We start from the raw sequence: 15,132 nt of genomic DNA on the forward strand, positions 1-15,132 counted from the left end.
AGCAGAAATTCTATTATTTATATTCGTTTTATATATTTAATCTCCTGGTTATAAGAGCTGGTTGTATGTACAGAAAAAATTGTAATAAAATATGGAAATAATTTCCAAGATAATATTTTGGCGCCACAAAAGGTGACGAAAATTTTTACTCGTCCAGCCTTTACTCTGCAAAGGTGGCGACAATGATGGGGGCGTTTCTGCCAAGTTTCTGCTCTGCTTTTCCAATGTTGTTTGCTGGATGAAAAGTGATCAATAAATTTTCTGCGACTGCGATAGCTGGCTGGTTAGCCCTATATTGATCGTGCCCATCGTGCTCTCCAGAACTACAGTCGTGTTTCGCAATGGCCACACAGGTAAAAATTGCTTTTATTCCCTTTAATGCACGAAATTCACTGTCTGAAATTGGTATCTGCAGCGAATGAAGGCGGCCAAGTGCCCATCTGATGAGCTGTCCCTGTCAAACTATGCAATTGCAAACAGAGAGGACTTCCCTAAAGATGTCCAGTGAGTTCTAAAAAATTTAATTTATATTATATATTGTAAAATTAACGCCACGTCCTTTTAGACATGTGGTCATCACTACAGGACCGGGACAATCGTTTATATTTTCACTCAAATTTGACAAAGTTGCAAGAGGTACCATTGGTTTTAATTTGCCCCAGAGAAAATGGGCCACCCTTTCGCTCAACCAGGATATTGATGTTAGGCCGCACTACTTTGACCCCAAATCACCCAATGAGTTTCTGTCTGGAGTCATTCTTGAAGTTGATTTTCTGCAGAAGAAGCAGTAAGAATAATTATTTCCTTTCAATTACCATTAGATGAAAATGGTTCTAGAACTGCGTGCAAAAATTATTGACAGAATTCCTTTTTAAGTTACGCTTCGACTTGTTTAAAAATTTCTTTTAAAGTTATATAATAACTACTAAAAGAGTATCTGTTTGTAATTTAGAACTTCGCAAATGCCATTCGACTCTGATGAGATGGCAAAGGAGTTCATACTTCAGTTTGCTGGACTCGCCCTTACTGCTGGACAGCAACTAGTTTTTGCGTTCCATCCAGACAAACCTCTGCTGTCAGTATTGGTCAAAGGTCTTGAAGCCGTTGACCCCAATGCAATGATGTCAGGATCTACGGTGAAACCCCAGAAGACAAAAATGGGATTGTGTCGCGGCAACACCGCTGTCCAGTTTGAGAAGGCAGAACTGTCTGGGATTAATCTCACGGGCAAAGCCAAAGGGTATTTTTTTGTTGATAAAATTTTGTGCTGCAACATAATTGTTAATAATTTGAAGAGTTCAACCCCGTCAGTCAATCATTAACCCTGATTGGGACTTCCAGAAGATGGGCATTGGTGGTCTGGACAAGGAGTTCAATGCCATCTTCCGCCGAGCCTTTGCCTCTCGTGTATTTCCTCCAGAGGTTGTTGAGCAACTTGGTCTTAAGCACGTGAAGGGCATTCTGCTGTACGGTCCTCCCGGAACTGGCAAGACCTTGATGGCTCGTCAGATTGGCAATATGCTGAACGCAAGAGAGCCTAAAATTGTGAACGGTCCCCAGATTCTCGACAAGTACGTGGGAGAGTCGGAAGCAAACATCCGACGCTTGTTTGCAGATGCCGAAGAGGAGGTAAATTTGCTCTAATAACACAAAAATTAATTTGGTTTCATTTAATTTCTTTTCTAGGAAAAACGCCTTGGTCCTAACAGTGGTCTGCACATCATTATCTTTGACGAAATTGATGCAATTTGCAAAGCAAGAGGTTCAGTGGCTGGTGCGACTGGCGTCCACGACACGGTGGTCAACCAGCTGCTGGCTAAAATTGATGGTGTTGAGCAGCTTAATAATATCCTGGTCATCGGCATGACCAACCGCAAAGACATGATTGACGATGCCCTGATGAGACCAGGTCGTCTGGAGGTGCAGATGGAGATCAGTCTGCCGGACGAACATGGTCGCCACCAGATCCTCAACATTCATACTGCTCGTATGCGCGAATTCAAAAAGCTCAATCAGGATGTTGACTGCAAAGTAAGGATATATTTTGAAAAAATGTAATCTTTACTGACTTTTTTTTAATTTTTCAAGGAACTGGCAACAAAAACAAAGAACTTCAGTGGGGCAGAGTTGGAAGGTCTAGTCAGGGCGGCGCAATCAACAGCCATGAACAGGCTTATCAAGGCTGCCTCCAAAGTTGAGGTTGACCCATCTGCCATGGAAAAACTCTTAGTCAACAGGGAAGACTTCTTGCATGCCTTAGAGCATGATATCAAACCGGTAAAAATATTTCCAATTTTTAATACAGCCATGGTTATGGCCCGATTATGTAAAATTACTCTTTGGGGAAAACAGGCCATAATATGTGGGTCATTTCAATCCCATTCCTAGCATAACTTTGATTATATTTTTTTTAATTATTTGATTAGAATTTTATCAATATACAACATAATATGTTATTAGGCCTTTGGAACAAGTGCTGAGGCTTTGGAGCACTTGTTGGGTCGCGGCGTCATTAACTGGGGCAAACCCGTTTCATCCTTGATGGAGGATGGACAACTCCTCATTCAGCAAGCAAAACACACAGAGGGGTCTGGCCTTGTCTCAGTCCTGATTGAGGGACCTCCAAACTCAGGAAAAACGGCAATTGCAGCCCAGCTGGCCAAAATCTCAGACTTCCCCTTTGTCAAGGTGTGCACTCCGGAAGAGATGGTTGGATTCACCGAGTCAGCAAAATGCTTGTCCATCCGGAAGGTAAGAAAGTCACAAAAATTCTCTCCAATCATTTCTAATCGTTATGTAATTTGTTCAGATCTTTGATGATGCCTATCGTTCAGTGTTGAGCTGTATCTTGGTTGACAACATTGAGCGTCTTCTCGACTATGGCCCCATTGGGCCCAGGTACTCTAACCTGACGCTGCAAGCTCTTTTGGTGCTCTTGAAGAAGGAACCACCCAAGGGCCGCAAGCTGCTCATCATCTGCACCAGCAGCCGGCGCCAAGTACTCGAGGACATGGAAATGCTTTCGGCATTCACCGCCGTTATGCATGTGCCTAACTTGTCTACCTCTGAACACCTGATGGCTGTTCTGAAGGATTCCAACGCCTTTTCACCACATGACTTGGCAAACATTGCAAAGAATGTCAAGGGCCACAAGTGGGTCAAATAATTATTTTAAACTGATAGTAGAAAAATGCACAGACATAGATTTTTTTCAGCGGAAATGTTTAAAACATTAATTTTACAGTTCTGTTTAAATATGTTAATGATTCTACGTCAATTCAATTGTTAAAAAAATAAATAATCTACGCTAGTTTTAAATCCAGCATTTAAAATATGTTTCAATTTTTTCAGGGTGTTCATCGGAGTAAAGAAGCTGCTGGCTCTCATCGACATGGCCAAGCAAACACCAGAAAACATGCGGGTCGTAAAATTCCTGACAAAACTGGAGGAGGAGGGAGGTCTGATCACACCGTCCTCAATGCAGTGAGCACCACAGCCCCAGATGGCCTTGGCCATCTCGAAAAACCAAAACCTTGACTTATTTTAGATTGAGTCCTATATGATCTCAAACTATGCCCATAGTCTTGATTTTGAAAGTTATAATAGTACTATTGCCCTATTCCAATCTAAATGGGGTATATATCATCTAAAGATTATTAAAGAATACGTTCGGAACTCTAGGCAGTACTGCCCACAATATCAATCGTATCAATGACGAAGTGAGATTTTATGACCCCATATATGACCAGCTCATAATGATTGCTTTCAAATTCTAAAAGCTTTTAGCTTGATAAGTTGTGTTCTGTGGGCTTTGAATCGACTCCTTGAGCCATCCGATGAGTGATGAAAATAATGAAAAATTAGTAGTTTAACCTAATGAGTCCAAGAAGGTGCACAACAAAAATTGTACATAAGAAGCTGTAGGCGTGTTCAATCCTCTGGCTCATATCGATGCTATGGAAATTCTTCTGCCTCATATTAATAAATTGCGAGCGAGGGTGTAGCTATGAAGTCAGGACAAGGGGTTTGTAAATTATTAGTATGATTGAAAGCGTTAAAGTGTGTCTTGTCTAGCAAGTTCATTCAGAGGATCTGTAGCAATAAAAGGGTCAATTCAAGCCTTCTGTCAAAGTAGCCAAAATAGAAAAGAAATAAGCAAAATAATGGACGCAAATTTAATCACAAATAAATTGCTTATTGAGAATTTACATTCCAATTCCATTTTATAAATAATGGAATATTGTTGAAAACAAATTAATGTCTGTTATGCGCTCTATCTCTGTCGTTATGCGTGCATCATTATCCCTGGTGTTACTCTATGTATGTATTCTCGTGACTCTAAACGACTTAAATAGTAGCTGGACGTACTATACAAATACAAGAAAAAAAAATATGCTTAATAGTGATAAATTTGGGCAACATCTAATTAATTGACCCCAAAGAGACATTTTGATGAACATATTTGTAGCTGTTGTCAATTTTTTTATTGTTTGCTGAGTTCCATTGTATTTTCGTGTATTTTCCTGTTAAATATCTGAAAGTGAACCCAACACAAGTTGTTACGGTAGAACTAATTAAATTTAATTAAATCATTTTTTATTGTTTTGTAAATAAAATTTTACATAGAAAATATTTATGAAACCGTTAATTGCTGTTAATTATTTCAATTAAAATAATATATTATGTAAATACTATATAAAAAACTGAAATGTATTAAAAATTAAAATGCTATGAACGTTGACATTAATAAAAAGTTGAAAACTACAAACCGCATCATCTTATCTTCCCCAAATTTTAAGTGAGATGAGAATATCAGTAAACGTTTACAGCCAGTGGTGAAAATAAAATAATGGCTATACGTAGTCCCATGGAAAGTTTATATTAATAAACGGAGATTGGATATTTTTTATTTTATTTTGTATGAACAGAAAAAAATGACAAAATTTCAAGAATTAAAAACTAAACTTAGTAATATAGGTCTATAAGGGAAAAGACGGCACATTTTATACAAAAAATTTTGTTCTCGCGCCAAATCATATTTGAAAATTTTTGTTGATCGTGTTTGTTTTTGGTTTTCCAGCCGGGCCCAGCCCCTTTTCTCTCCAATTTACGCTCACTATGGCTGCCAGCAGAGTCAAAGTTTTGGAACTCTATAAAAATTTACTGCGAGAAGGACAGAAATTTGCTGACTACAACTTCAGGTGCTGGTCTTAAAATATATATTTAATACTTTTTAAAAATTAATTTTCCTTCCAATAGAAATTACGCTGTCAGAAGAATGAGGGATGCATTTAAAGAAAACAAGACCCTCGCCGATGGAGCGTCAATAGAGAAGGAACTTAAATTTGGATTCCAGCAATTAGAATTAATTAAAAGACAGGTAAAATCTTAATAGAAGTCCATGATAAAATAAGAGTGATTGACTCACTACATATTTAGCGTTAATTAATAAGAAATTAAATTTCAAGTTATGTATGTACATGCTTTTGTTATATAATGTCAAATTTTATTGCCTCGATTTCTTTTTATCCTTACAAAAAAGCCTAAATTTCATTTAAAGGTTAATTTAAATTTTTCTAATTAAAACCCAAACGATAATTCCTTACTTAATTTTAATAACAAGAATGCAGCAAGTTTTTGTTTACAATTTTCAAATTTCTTGTTTCGCAGGCGCTGATCAGCCAGATGTTCAAGACTGAGAAGTTAGTGATTGAAAAGCCACTCTAAACAATCTATTATGCTATAGTTCAAGTGTACGAATATAATTATTGTATATTGCATTTCAATAAAAGCGGCACAGACAGACACGAAGTAGAGTTACAGATCAAAATAATAGAGATTTCTTTCTTTAATTACTTTACATATTGATCCAAAGGAATGCCACTGGACGGTGCGCTGAAATGGCAAACGATTAACAGCTCATTGACTCTTCCCTTCCTAATGCTATCACAGAGTGTGGTAGTTGCGCTCGGTGCGCGCCTTGTAGAACTTCCAGGCAACAAACGAAATGGCCATGCACCCTAGGGCCAGCACTATGCCTCCTGTGGAATAAAAAAAATCAATTTTTCAAGTTCACATGAGATGTATTTAAGTACCAATGAAGCTAGGGGCATCAAACTTGCGTCCAGGCACCACTGGAGGACTAGCCGTAGTTGACGGAGCAGCAGTGGTGGTCGTGGTGCTTGGGGTAGGTGTGGTGGTTGTGGTGGACGTGCTAGTGGTAGAGGGAGTTGTCGATGTGGTGGAGGTTGTTGTCGAGGTGCTGGTAGTGCTTGTAGTTGTGGGAGCTGGCAAAGACACATTAAAGCATTATGCATAATTATTACATAATTAAAAATCAATACCAGGTGTGGTTGTGATCGCCTCGCCTGAAATAAATTACGAGTTGTTACAAAATTTTGTTTTGGAAACCTTAATTTCAATACAATCAACTGGATTGGTGACAACTTTTTGCATGTCCTTGCTATGAGTAATGCTGAATGAGCAGAGAGTAACAGAAGTGTCGAAAAGGCAAGTCGAGTTGCTCTTGTAGGTGGTGCCAGTGCACGACTTGCAGTCCTTGATCTTCATGCATGTGTCCAGCCACGGACACTCCTCTGCTTTAGTCAACTGCGAGGCTATCTCATTTAAGTTCATCACCTTCAATACGCAGGCCTGCTTTTTCCCTTCATCTACAGTCCAGGTGCACTTTAAGGACACACAAGACGCGCAGTCCTTCTGCTTTGGGCATTCATCTGAAATTATATGATTTGATTATAGTGAGGTTGAATTTTTAATTTGATTCATACGCTTAATTTAAATTTATTAATTTTTAAGGGTTTGCGAAAAAAAATTATTGCACGTCGCAAGAATTGCAAAACTAAAAACAATCTTCAAAAAATAAACACTCGAAAGATTTGTATTTGGAAAAAAATTCATAATGTGAACAAGGAACTTAAGCAGCTTATATAATTATATTTTTTGTAATATGAGGTGCATGCATGAACCCTTTTATGTAATTGTTTTCGTTTCTAGTGATGCATGACGCATTTTTTATCATATGCTGATCAGCTTACAATGTCAAACGTTAAGAATATTGTGATTTAATGGACGCCCCTTAATTGCAAAACATTAAACGAATCATTCAGATTTGTTTCACCTGTGGGAGTAGGCTGAGGAGGAGTTTGGGCCTCGGCAAGGGCGCAGATAGCGGCGGCCACGCAGCAGGCCATTGCAAACTTCAAGAAGGCCATGGTGGTGAGAGGCTGGCGTCAATTTTCGGACAGTCTTAAGCTCTAACCGCAGCAGAAATTGAGTTGCGGTCGGACTTTTGAACCTTCTTCCTGCTTGGTCACAAGATCCAGAGTACAGACACGAAACACGAATCACAAAACAACTGACTGTTGACCCGTGTTGACTTTTTCCGCATGAAATTGGTAATTTTCGTCCTCTGTGATGTTGGCAAACAAGCGCAATTTCAGTGCAGCCAACAAAAGAAAGCAAGCGAGGAAGCGAGTTGGCCAGCGAAACAAAAAACAAAAATAATAAAACCATAAACGTCAGCCGGCCGGTAAATAAGAAATTTTTAACAAGCAAAAACTTATTAATCTAGAGAAATTTCACCCATTTCTTCTGCAGATAAAGAAGACATGGAAGCGATCTTCAGCATACCTTTCAAGGTCCTTGAAGTTCCCAACCTTCGGATCAAAAAGCCGTCATGGATCCACATGCCCTCTGCAATGACAGTTTTCGCCCTTGTTGTTCTTTCATATTTTCTGGTCACTGGAGGTTAGAATTTCACTGGAATATTTTTAAGTCAGAACTTATGTAACATAATCTTAATTTAGGCATAATTTACGACGTAATTGTGGAGCCGCCAAGTGTTGGATCCACGACTGATGAAAATGGACATTCAAGACCTGTAATATTTTCCAAATATAATTTTGCGTACTTACGTGGTAATTTTTATTTTAAAACCAGGTTGCTTTCATGCCTTACCGTGTGAATGGACAGTACATTATGGAAGGTCTGGCCGCCAGTTTCCTTTTCACCATGGGTGGACTCGGTTTTGTCGTCCTTGAGCAAACACACTCTCCAGCAACCCCTAAGCTAAACAGGCTCCTGCTCATCTTTGTTGGTTTCATCTGCATTCTTGTCTCATTCTTTACTTGCTGGATTTTCATGAGGATGAAGTTGCCGTAAGTTCACTACTTTCTATTCCATGTTTGCATAGGTTTTATTTTAAACATTCTTTAAACTCTCAGGTATTATCTTCAAAATTCATAAATTCGGTGAGATGTTCAGTTTAATTTTTTTGAATATTAAAGTTCCATTTTTTTTCAACAAAGTTACAGTTGTCATAATATTTACGATGATCACTGATTATATTTTCAGAGGATATCTTCAGTCGTAATTCCGATTCCTTGTTTATCACATTGATGAAGAACTAAATATTGTTTGGTACTGCACACAGCGAGATAGGGAGAATGTGAATCTTTTGTAAATTTCCAATAAAGCATTTTAATTTTATTTTTATCTATGCTTCTTCTTAAAATATTTAGTGTTTTATTGCTACCTATCACTAATTATTCAATAATTATAATTATGTCAAAAGAAATATTGTTTAGCTCTTTGTAGTAGAATAATTTTACAAATATTATTATTATAATCACTAAATTTATTTAATTCACGATAAAAAAAATCTACAATTACATGGGCAAAGGTACCATCTGGGCCACTGCGAGTAGAATTTCGTCCATAGGCATTTTCCAATTTTGTATATCCTTGGACACTTTACACCAATGCTCTCCATGATGCGGCTCAGCGGCAAGACACCTCTTCATGACCTCAGACCTCGAATCCTCAGTGCCCTGCAGCACTTCCAGTCTGTAATAGTAGGCCCAGGCGTCTCCGAGGTCAGAGTCCAGCTTAAGGACGCGGTTTAGCCATTCGCGGCACTTCTGGTACTTGCCCTCAGTCCAGAAGAGTTTGGAAACGGCCAGCAAAACAATGGGGTCGTGCTCGCATTTTTTCAGCGCGTCCACGCTCTTTGTCTTTCTAGAAGGCTTCGGCTCCATGAAGATGGCCTCGGCCCAGAGCACGCCGGCTGTCGGACACTCCTGCAGAGCCTTGGCCATCATTGAGTTGGCAATGGCCATCATGCCGGCCCTGATCTCTACCCTGATGGCCTCGACCCAAAGCGATCCGTTGCCTGGATTCCTCAGTCGGCCCTTCTCGAGCACAGACCTTGCCTTTGTAAGATGACCCCTCTTCTCCTCCAGATTGGCTAACAGAATCCACAACACGGTTGAGTGTGGACATTTTTTCAGACCTTGATTGTAAGTAGCAACGGCGTCATCCAAGCGGCTCTGTTGCTCCTCGATTTGGCCCTTCATCATCCACAGCTTTGGGTAGTCTGCAAATTTGGCGATGCCTTCCTCGAGCAAGTTCATGGCCGACTTTAGGTCCTGCAGGGCCCACTCCAACCTGGCCGACTTCATCATGACCCTTGGCGTTGGCGCAGAGGCCCTAGCCTTAGCCAACAACCTTCGGGCCCTCTCGTACTCGTTGTTCTCCGACTCGAGTTTCACGGCCGCCAACCAAATTTCTTCAGAGTTGGGGTTGGCCCTGAAGGCCAGTGACAAAATTCCTCGGGCGGCAGGCACATCTCCTGCCAACCACTTAGACTTGGCGCCCATCAGCCACAGCACCTCCGACTGAGGACAGTGACCAACGGCCTTCTGCAGAAGGGTTTCGAGGGTTTCTCTGGTGCCATGCGCCTTTTCGAAATAAGCTGCCCTCAACCAGATGCTCTTCTTGCTGGGGAAAGCGGCCAGGGCGTGGGCGTACACAGCCCTTGCACACTCGATGGCGCCCTGGTTAGCACAGGACTCGGCGTCCTCCAACCAAGTGTGCTTGCGGTCCTCGTCGTCCACGCCATGGCCAATGACACTCTTGATCAGGGCTTGGCATGTAAGCACTGAACCACCCTTCTCAGCCTCAATGGCTTCTTTGAACCACTGGTCCCTGCTGATTTCAACCCCGTTTGAGGTCAATGACATGACCGCCCTCTCTATGATCTTATCCACCATGTGACTGTTGTTGTTTGCCTCCTCCAGCTTGGCAGCTGTTGTCCAGATTTGCCGGTCTGTCGGGATGTTCTCTCGCGCCTTGTTCAGTACCTTCCTGGCGTTCTCGTACGTCTCAAGCCTGGCCAGGGCTAGCCAAAGGTCTACGCTTGTCGGGCAGCACTCAACAGCTCTGCTAAGCAGAATTCGCGCATCATCCGGTTCCTCTAACTCAACAGCCGCCTTCCAGAGACGGACAGAGTTGGGGATGTGCTCGAGGGCCTTCCTGAAGACTTTCTTCTTGGCCTTGAGCTCTGTCTCAAGTTCGGCCGCCTTGATCCAAACCCTGACTGAAGTTGGGATTTGCCTGGCTGCCTGGGCAATAACTGCCCTTGCTGTGTCTGGTGGTTGCAAGCGGGCGGCTTCCAACCAAAGGTCTTCTGAATTCTGATTCACTTCGCAGCCCTGTGAATAAATTCAAATATAATTTATTGTACCAGCCAAAGAAATATAAAGTTTGTTTTAAGATCCAAATAATTATCATTAATTAAGAATAAAAAATGGAAAAAAATCATCAATAACTTGTTATGAGGCAATAAAATAAAATTATTTTTTAAATTAACTAATAAATTGATGAAATTGTTTGCTTTATATTTGCATGTGATAATTTAGTTAAATCTTGAAACATCTGAACTTGATATAAATTGTAAGAAATTTCTCACCTTCATAATAAGATTTCTAGCAGCCTGGACTTTGCCGGTGACTTCTTCAAGCCTGGCTGAAGCAATCCAGGCTGGTGGATGGTTTGGGTTGGTCTCTCGCACAGACTTTAAGAGCAGCCGTGCCTTCTTGATGTCATTGATGTCTCCTCCGTAGGTAGGGATCATTGACTGTAAATCTGTCAAGTACCCTTTGGGATCAACCACCGTCTGACCGGACACCGAGTCGGACACTTGGCTCAGTTTGACGTTCATGAGCGAATTCCTGGCTTGACCAATCTTCCGCAGGTCAAGGTCCCCAGTAGGTGTGAGCATTCCAGTGGCCGTCCCTGGAATGGCCGATGCTAGGCCGCTTGTGGGGTCGATGGAACTTGTGTTTTCACCGCCGAGGTTCCGGGACAAGACAGAATCAGGCAGCGGGGTGAACCTTTCAGCCCTGGGATTGCGTATCTTCTTGTTGCGCGCGTCGCCCACTTCGGGAATGCTTCTCCATTCGTCCTCGGACACTTCAACCAAATTCCGTTTCAGGTCGCTGAACTGCTGCTGGATTTTGGGTCGCTCCTGGCGGTACCGTTCCAGTTCCTCCCTGAGCCTCTTTTCCCTGTAGTCCTTTCTTTTTTCATCCATCCTCTTGTCGACGGCTTCGTAAATAGCGTCGGCTTCTTCATCGTCCTTGTCGTAAGGGTCCTTACTGAAGAGCGAGCCTCCGTAGCCAGAGAACTCGTCGTAGTTGGAGTCGTTCAAGTCTTCCTCGTCCTCCTCATCTTCATCTTTTCCCTTCTTCCGCTTACTTGGTGGCGCATGTCTGTCGTCCGAGACGTCGTTCGCATCTCTGGCAGGACCAATGTCAGAACGGGTTGTGAACCCAGTGGCACCACGGCCTACGCCAGCCACATAGCCCAGCGGCGCCGGCACACCAAGAAAGTGCTTTTTGTTTTTGTTGGCGATTGCTCCTGGCACGTTGGCCATTATAATGTCCTATTAGAGAAAAATAGCAATGAGCCACAATGTAAAGTATAACTTCAAATCAAAAGTATGTGTATAATTATTGTATTTAAGAGAAAAAATACATATTTCCGAGTGTGTGTTACATATATCACCAGAATAAACTAATTATTAACACATATTAAATGCATACCTGTATAATTTCTTAATTCAAGAGAAAACTAGACGAAGAGAAGGACCTGAGATGTCCGACAGAACTGTCCAGTCCAACAAGGTCCAGTCCAGCGTGTGAACTTGAACTTTGTGTTGACTTTGTGTTTGTATTTACTGGCTCAAGTGAAGTATTCATGAGGAGCACTAAAAAATTAAAATAATTTTGATTTTTTTTAAGATCGGAAATTTTTTTGCTAAATTAAAATTTTTTATTTATTAAAAAACTATAAAAGCTTCTCTCACTAATTTTACGTTTTACGCACTGCATTTTCGCTAGGCTTTCAATTGTATTTCTTAGCTCCCCATCTTTCAAACTACTCAGGCTTGGGGCGGGTGGGTTTGAGGTCATTGGTTTGAGGCAAGGAAACGCCCACCTTTCTACCTGTCAAAACAAAAATTTTCTGATTTCTGATTTTTTTGTCCTCTTTCCTTGATTTTGTATGTCTTGGATTTATCAACGCGGATGCGTTTCAGCAAGCTAGTAAAGCTTATTCACTGGTTTTAAGTAATAAATTGTGAATATGATTATAAAAGTAATGTTTATGCATTAATATGAAAGAGCTCGAGCAGGTAAAATTATAAATACAATTTGTATTTTAAAATTTATCATTTCTAAATAAATAATCGTCTATTTTCGATAGCTGTAAGAGCCGTTTGACGCAGATGAATTTGTTAAAAGACTCGCATGGAGAACAGGGTATCCTTGACTAAAGACGAAGGCGATCAACAACAGATTGATCCTATTCTGCTGAGCGATATGTTCATTTGTCCATATAAATTTTTATTATAAAAAAACTGATTCATCGAAAGTACAAAAGACTTTTATTTAAATATCAAGTCAAACAGATCGCATTCTCAGACCGCACCTATTCTTAAGTTTTGGATCAAAGTTATAATCATGATGGGCGGTCATATTTTGGTTGATTTGTCTCGTGTTCTTCAACTCTTGAACGCTTGCTGTACTTCTTGAGGTTGCTTATATCAAGTTGGACACCTCTTGTACTTGCCCTCAGTCCAGAAAAGTTTGGAAATAGCCAGCAGAACGATTTTTTTCCAATAGCCCAATATGAGAGCAGCGACTGAGGATACTCTCAACTGGTGCAGACTGGCAAACAAAACATCCAAGCGTTGTCTCTGGGATAGACTTTGATGGGTTCAATGTCTTGAGGAGTTCTTCAACTGCTTGGGCCAAAATCGGAACACCTACAAATGATATAATAATTATATTATATTTTTTTAATATTAATAAGGTAATATTTACCGTCGTTGCTTTTGGGCTTTTGTCCGTGGTTTTTCAGGATTTTCTGGAGCTGGTAAACACTCAAATGGCGCAGTCTTTGGAGTCGAAACTGCTTTTTCCCCTACAAAATCAGGCGAGTCTCCTGATCAAGCCCACGTAAATCAAACACCTAGCAATATAACATTTTAAAGTTACTTAAGTTCAAAAGTAAAACCTATATTACTCACATTGTCATTTCCTGCCTCTGTTTGGTCATCGGCACGTACGTCCACTACAAAGGCTCTGACTATGGTGTCCCTGACGTTACCCATGACTGTCTTGCAAGCGGAACAGGCGATGGGATCTCCGCGCAGCGAGTTGTCTTCAATGCAGGCATCCTTGCAAGTTTCACAATAAGCCAATGTGGCGTAGCACTTCGTCCAACAAATAGCTTGCCTTATCAAGCAACGGAGACGTGCCATTTTCAGCTCTGGTTCGGGCCTCACATCGAACTCGGCCAACTGCTCCATGATTTCCTCGGCAAGTCGAGGTTTGGCTACAAATTAACAATGCACATTAATAAATAAAAAACTCCTTAATCGAAATAGAGTGTCAATCAGCTTACCCCAAGAAGACGAGCACTTCAAGTTGTTTGTTCTGAGTATGTCAGTCAGTTGCATCTCGCTTAAGGTAAGAAGTCCGTCGAGGCCGATGTCTTCCATGTTCTGAACATCGACACACTGCTGGTTTTTTGATCCCAACCAGTCCTATGAAGTTTCTTAAAACATTTTTAAGGAAAAAAAATTAATAGCAAATAATTTCGTTAGATTTTAAGAAAAGCGAGAAAACGTTTTGTTTACTTGAAGCGAATAACCTTTCCCGCAAAAAAGAGCAATTAATTTGCTTATTAAAAACGTTGTGGATTGAAAACCAGATTGAAATTTAATTCCTGGAGTGAATCATGCTCCATAATTTAAAGAAATTCTACAAAGTACATATTTTATCAAAATAAGGCCAAGGCCACCATAAAAAATGTTTCTCTACTCTATGCCAATCGTGGAAAGACATTATATACAAACGGCAGCCGCTGATTCACGTGTTCTGCCGGGAATTCTCTGAATGCTCAATCAGTCGATTACAGAGTCGAAGTTTGAGTTGGGCTACATACATAATTATTTCGGCTTTTGGATAAACAATCGTCTAGAAAATCTTTACATTCCTCATCGAACGATGTGTTAAGAGCAAAGGAAATGATTTGAATTCCTCGGAAATGTTATTATAAACTGACGATCACTTGACGATAAAAAATAAAGTGGATAAAATAACACGTTTGAAAAAGCGGATTAATTTTATGCTCCTTTCATACGCTGGCTTAATATAGAGCAATTTTGGCCACAAAAATTATTTACTTTTACAACCATTTGTACAGAAATATGTAAATAAGATTTAAAAATCGTGAATTCCATTCGCGAAAAACCGACGAGAATTTTTTGAAATTTATGTCGGTTTTACATATTTTAAATGCCGTTCTATTGTTCAGATTTTGGTGATTTTTTACCACGTTTTCAAAAAATACGCAAAAAATATATTACATACCTGCATAGGCGCAACCTTGGTAAAATCACCAGAATAAACGAATTATTAATACATATTAAATTCATACCTGTAGCTTGAACTCTTGTTGGCTTGAACTTTCATGAAAAATATGATCAACAAATATTTTTCTCTGTTTGTGTTTACTGGCACTGGCTCAAGTGAAGTATTCATGAGGAGCATTAAAAAAATTAAAAAAATTTTGATTTTTTTTAATTCGGAATATTTTTTGCTAAATTAAAAATTTTTTATTTATTAAAAAAGTACAAAAGCTTCTTTCTCTAATTTTACGTTTTACGCACTGCATTCTTGCTAGGTTTTCAATTTTATTTCTTAGCTCCCCATCTTTCAAACTTCAAACTACTCAGGCTTGGGGTGGGGCAAGTGGGGGGTTTGT

At 40.2% G+C, this 15,132-nt stretch overlaps 6 protein-coding genes across 7 annotated transcripts; 3 read left to right on the top strand and 3 right to left on the bottom strand.

Annotated features, from left to right (window-relative positions):
* Positions 1–201: 201 nt before the first annotated feature.
* Positions 202–4,563, top strand: LOC132202567 (vesicle-fusing ATPase 1-like). Its single transcript, XM_059629550.1, has 10 exons — positions 202–353; positions 416–504; positions 566–787; positions 953–1,240; positions 1,296–1,629; positions 1,687–2,031; positions 2,089–2,277; positions 2,461–2,751; positions 2,810–3,153; positions 3,352–4,563. Exons 1-10 carry the CDS (start codon positions 342–344, stop codon positions 3,485–3,487), a joined length of 2,250 nt encoding a protein of 749 aa, XP_059485533.1. The 5' UTR covers positions 202–341; the 3' UTR covers positions 3,488–4,563.
* A 498-nt stretch (positions 4,564–5,061) lies between these two features.
* Positions 5,062–5,847, top strand: LOC132202342 (LYR motif-containing protein 4). The gene is made up of 3 exons (XM_059629191.1): positions 5,062–5,201; positions 5,260–5,380; positions 5,671–5,847. The coding sequence occupies exons 1-3, from the start codon at positions 5,119–5,121 to the stop codon at positions 5,725–5,727; spliced, it is 261 nt and encodes an 86-aa protein (XP_059485174.1). The 5' UTR covers positions 5,062–5,118; the 3' UTR covers positions 5,728–5,847.
* On the bottom strand, positions 5,596–7,408 carry LOC132202338 (sialomucin core protein 24-like). The gene is made up of 5 exons (XM_059629186.1): positions 7,139–7,408; positions 6,426–6,734; positions 6,345–6,368; positions 6,096–6,287; positions 5,596–6,041 (listed from the first exon to the last, which is right to left on the bottom strand). The coding sequence occupies exons 1-5, from the start codon at positions 7,230–7,232 to the stop codon at positions 5,947–5,949; spliced, it is 714 nt and encodes a 237-aa protein (XP_059485169.1). The 5' UTR covers positions 7,233–7,408; the 3' UTR covers positions 5,596–5,946.
* LOC132202340 (oligosaccharyltransferase complex subunit ostc-B) lies at positions 7,171–8,533 on the top strand. The gene is made up of 5 exons (XM_059629189.1): positions 7,171–7,549; positions 7,618–7,767; positions 7,827–7,900; positions 7,960–8,177; positions 8,374–8,533. Exons 2-5 carry the CDS (start codon positions 7,629–7,631, stop codon positions 8,390–8,392), a joined length of 450 nt encoding a protein of 149 aa, XP_059485172.1. The 5' UTR covers positions 7,171–7,549; positions 7,618–7,628; the 3' UTR covers positions 8,393–8,533.
* Positions 8,534–8,604: 71 nt separating this feature from the next.
* Positions 8,605–12,058, bottom strand: LOC132202332 (pre-mRNA-processing factor 6). Its single transcript, XM_059629178.1, has 3 exons — positions 11,904–12,058; positions 10,769–11,743; positions 8,605–10,511 (listed from the first exon to the last, which is right to left on the bottom strand). The coding sequence occupies exons 2-3, from the start codon at positions 11,732–11,734 to the stop codon at positions 8,688–8,690; spliced, it is 2,790 nt and encodes a 929-aa protein (XP_059485161.1). The 5' UTR covers positions 11,735–11,743; positions 11,904–12,058; the 3' UTR covers positions 8,605–8,687.
* A 668-nt stretch (positions 12,059–12,726) lies between these two features.
* LOC132202339 (uncharacterized) lies at positions 12,727–15,079 on the bottom strand. 2 transcript variants are annotated; one of them, XM_059629187.1, is made up of 5 exons: positions 14,806–15,079; positions 13,768–13,920; positions 13,391–13,698; positions 13,185–13,332; positions 12,727–13,126 (listed from the first exon to the last, which is right to left on the bottom strand). In XM_059629187.1, the coding sequence occupies exons 2-4, from the start codon at positions 13,862–13,864 to the stop codon at positions 13,285–13,287; spliced, it is 453 nt and encodes a 150-aa protein (XP_059485170.1). In that variant the 5' UTR covers positions 13,865–13,920; positions 14,806–15,079; the 3' UTR covers positions 12,727–13,126; positions 13,185–13,284. The 2 variants fall into 2 exon arrangements, with proteins under 2 accessions (XP_059485170.1, XP_059485171.1); XM_059629188.1 differs by having other exon boundaries at positions 14,739–14,818.
* Between the last annotated feature and the right edge of the window lie 53 nt (positions 15,080–15,132).

This window comes from Neocloeon triangulifer, unplaced genomic scaffold (genome assembly GCF_031216515.1).
Source record: "Neocloeon triangulifer isolate White Clay Creek 2 clone unplaced genomic scaffold, ASM3121651v1 ptg000015l, whole genome shotgun sequence".
Taxonomy (NCBI): Eukaryota; Metazoa; Arthropoda; class Insecta; order Ephemeroptera; family Baetidae; genus Neocloeon; species Neocloeon triangulifer.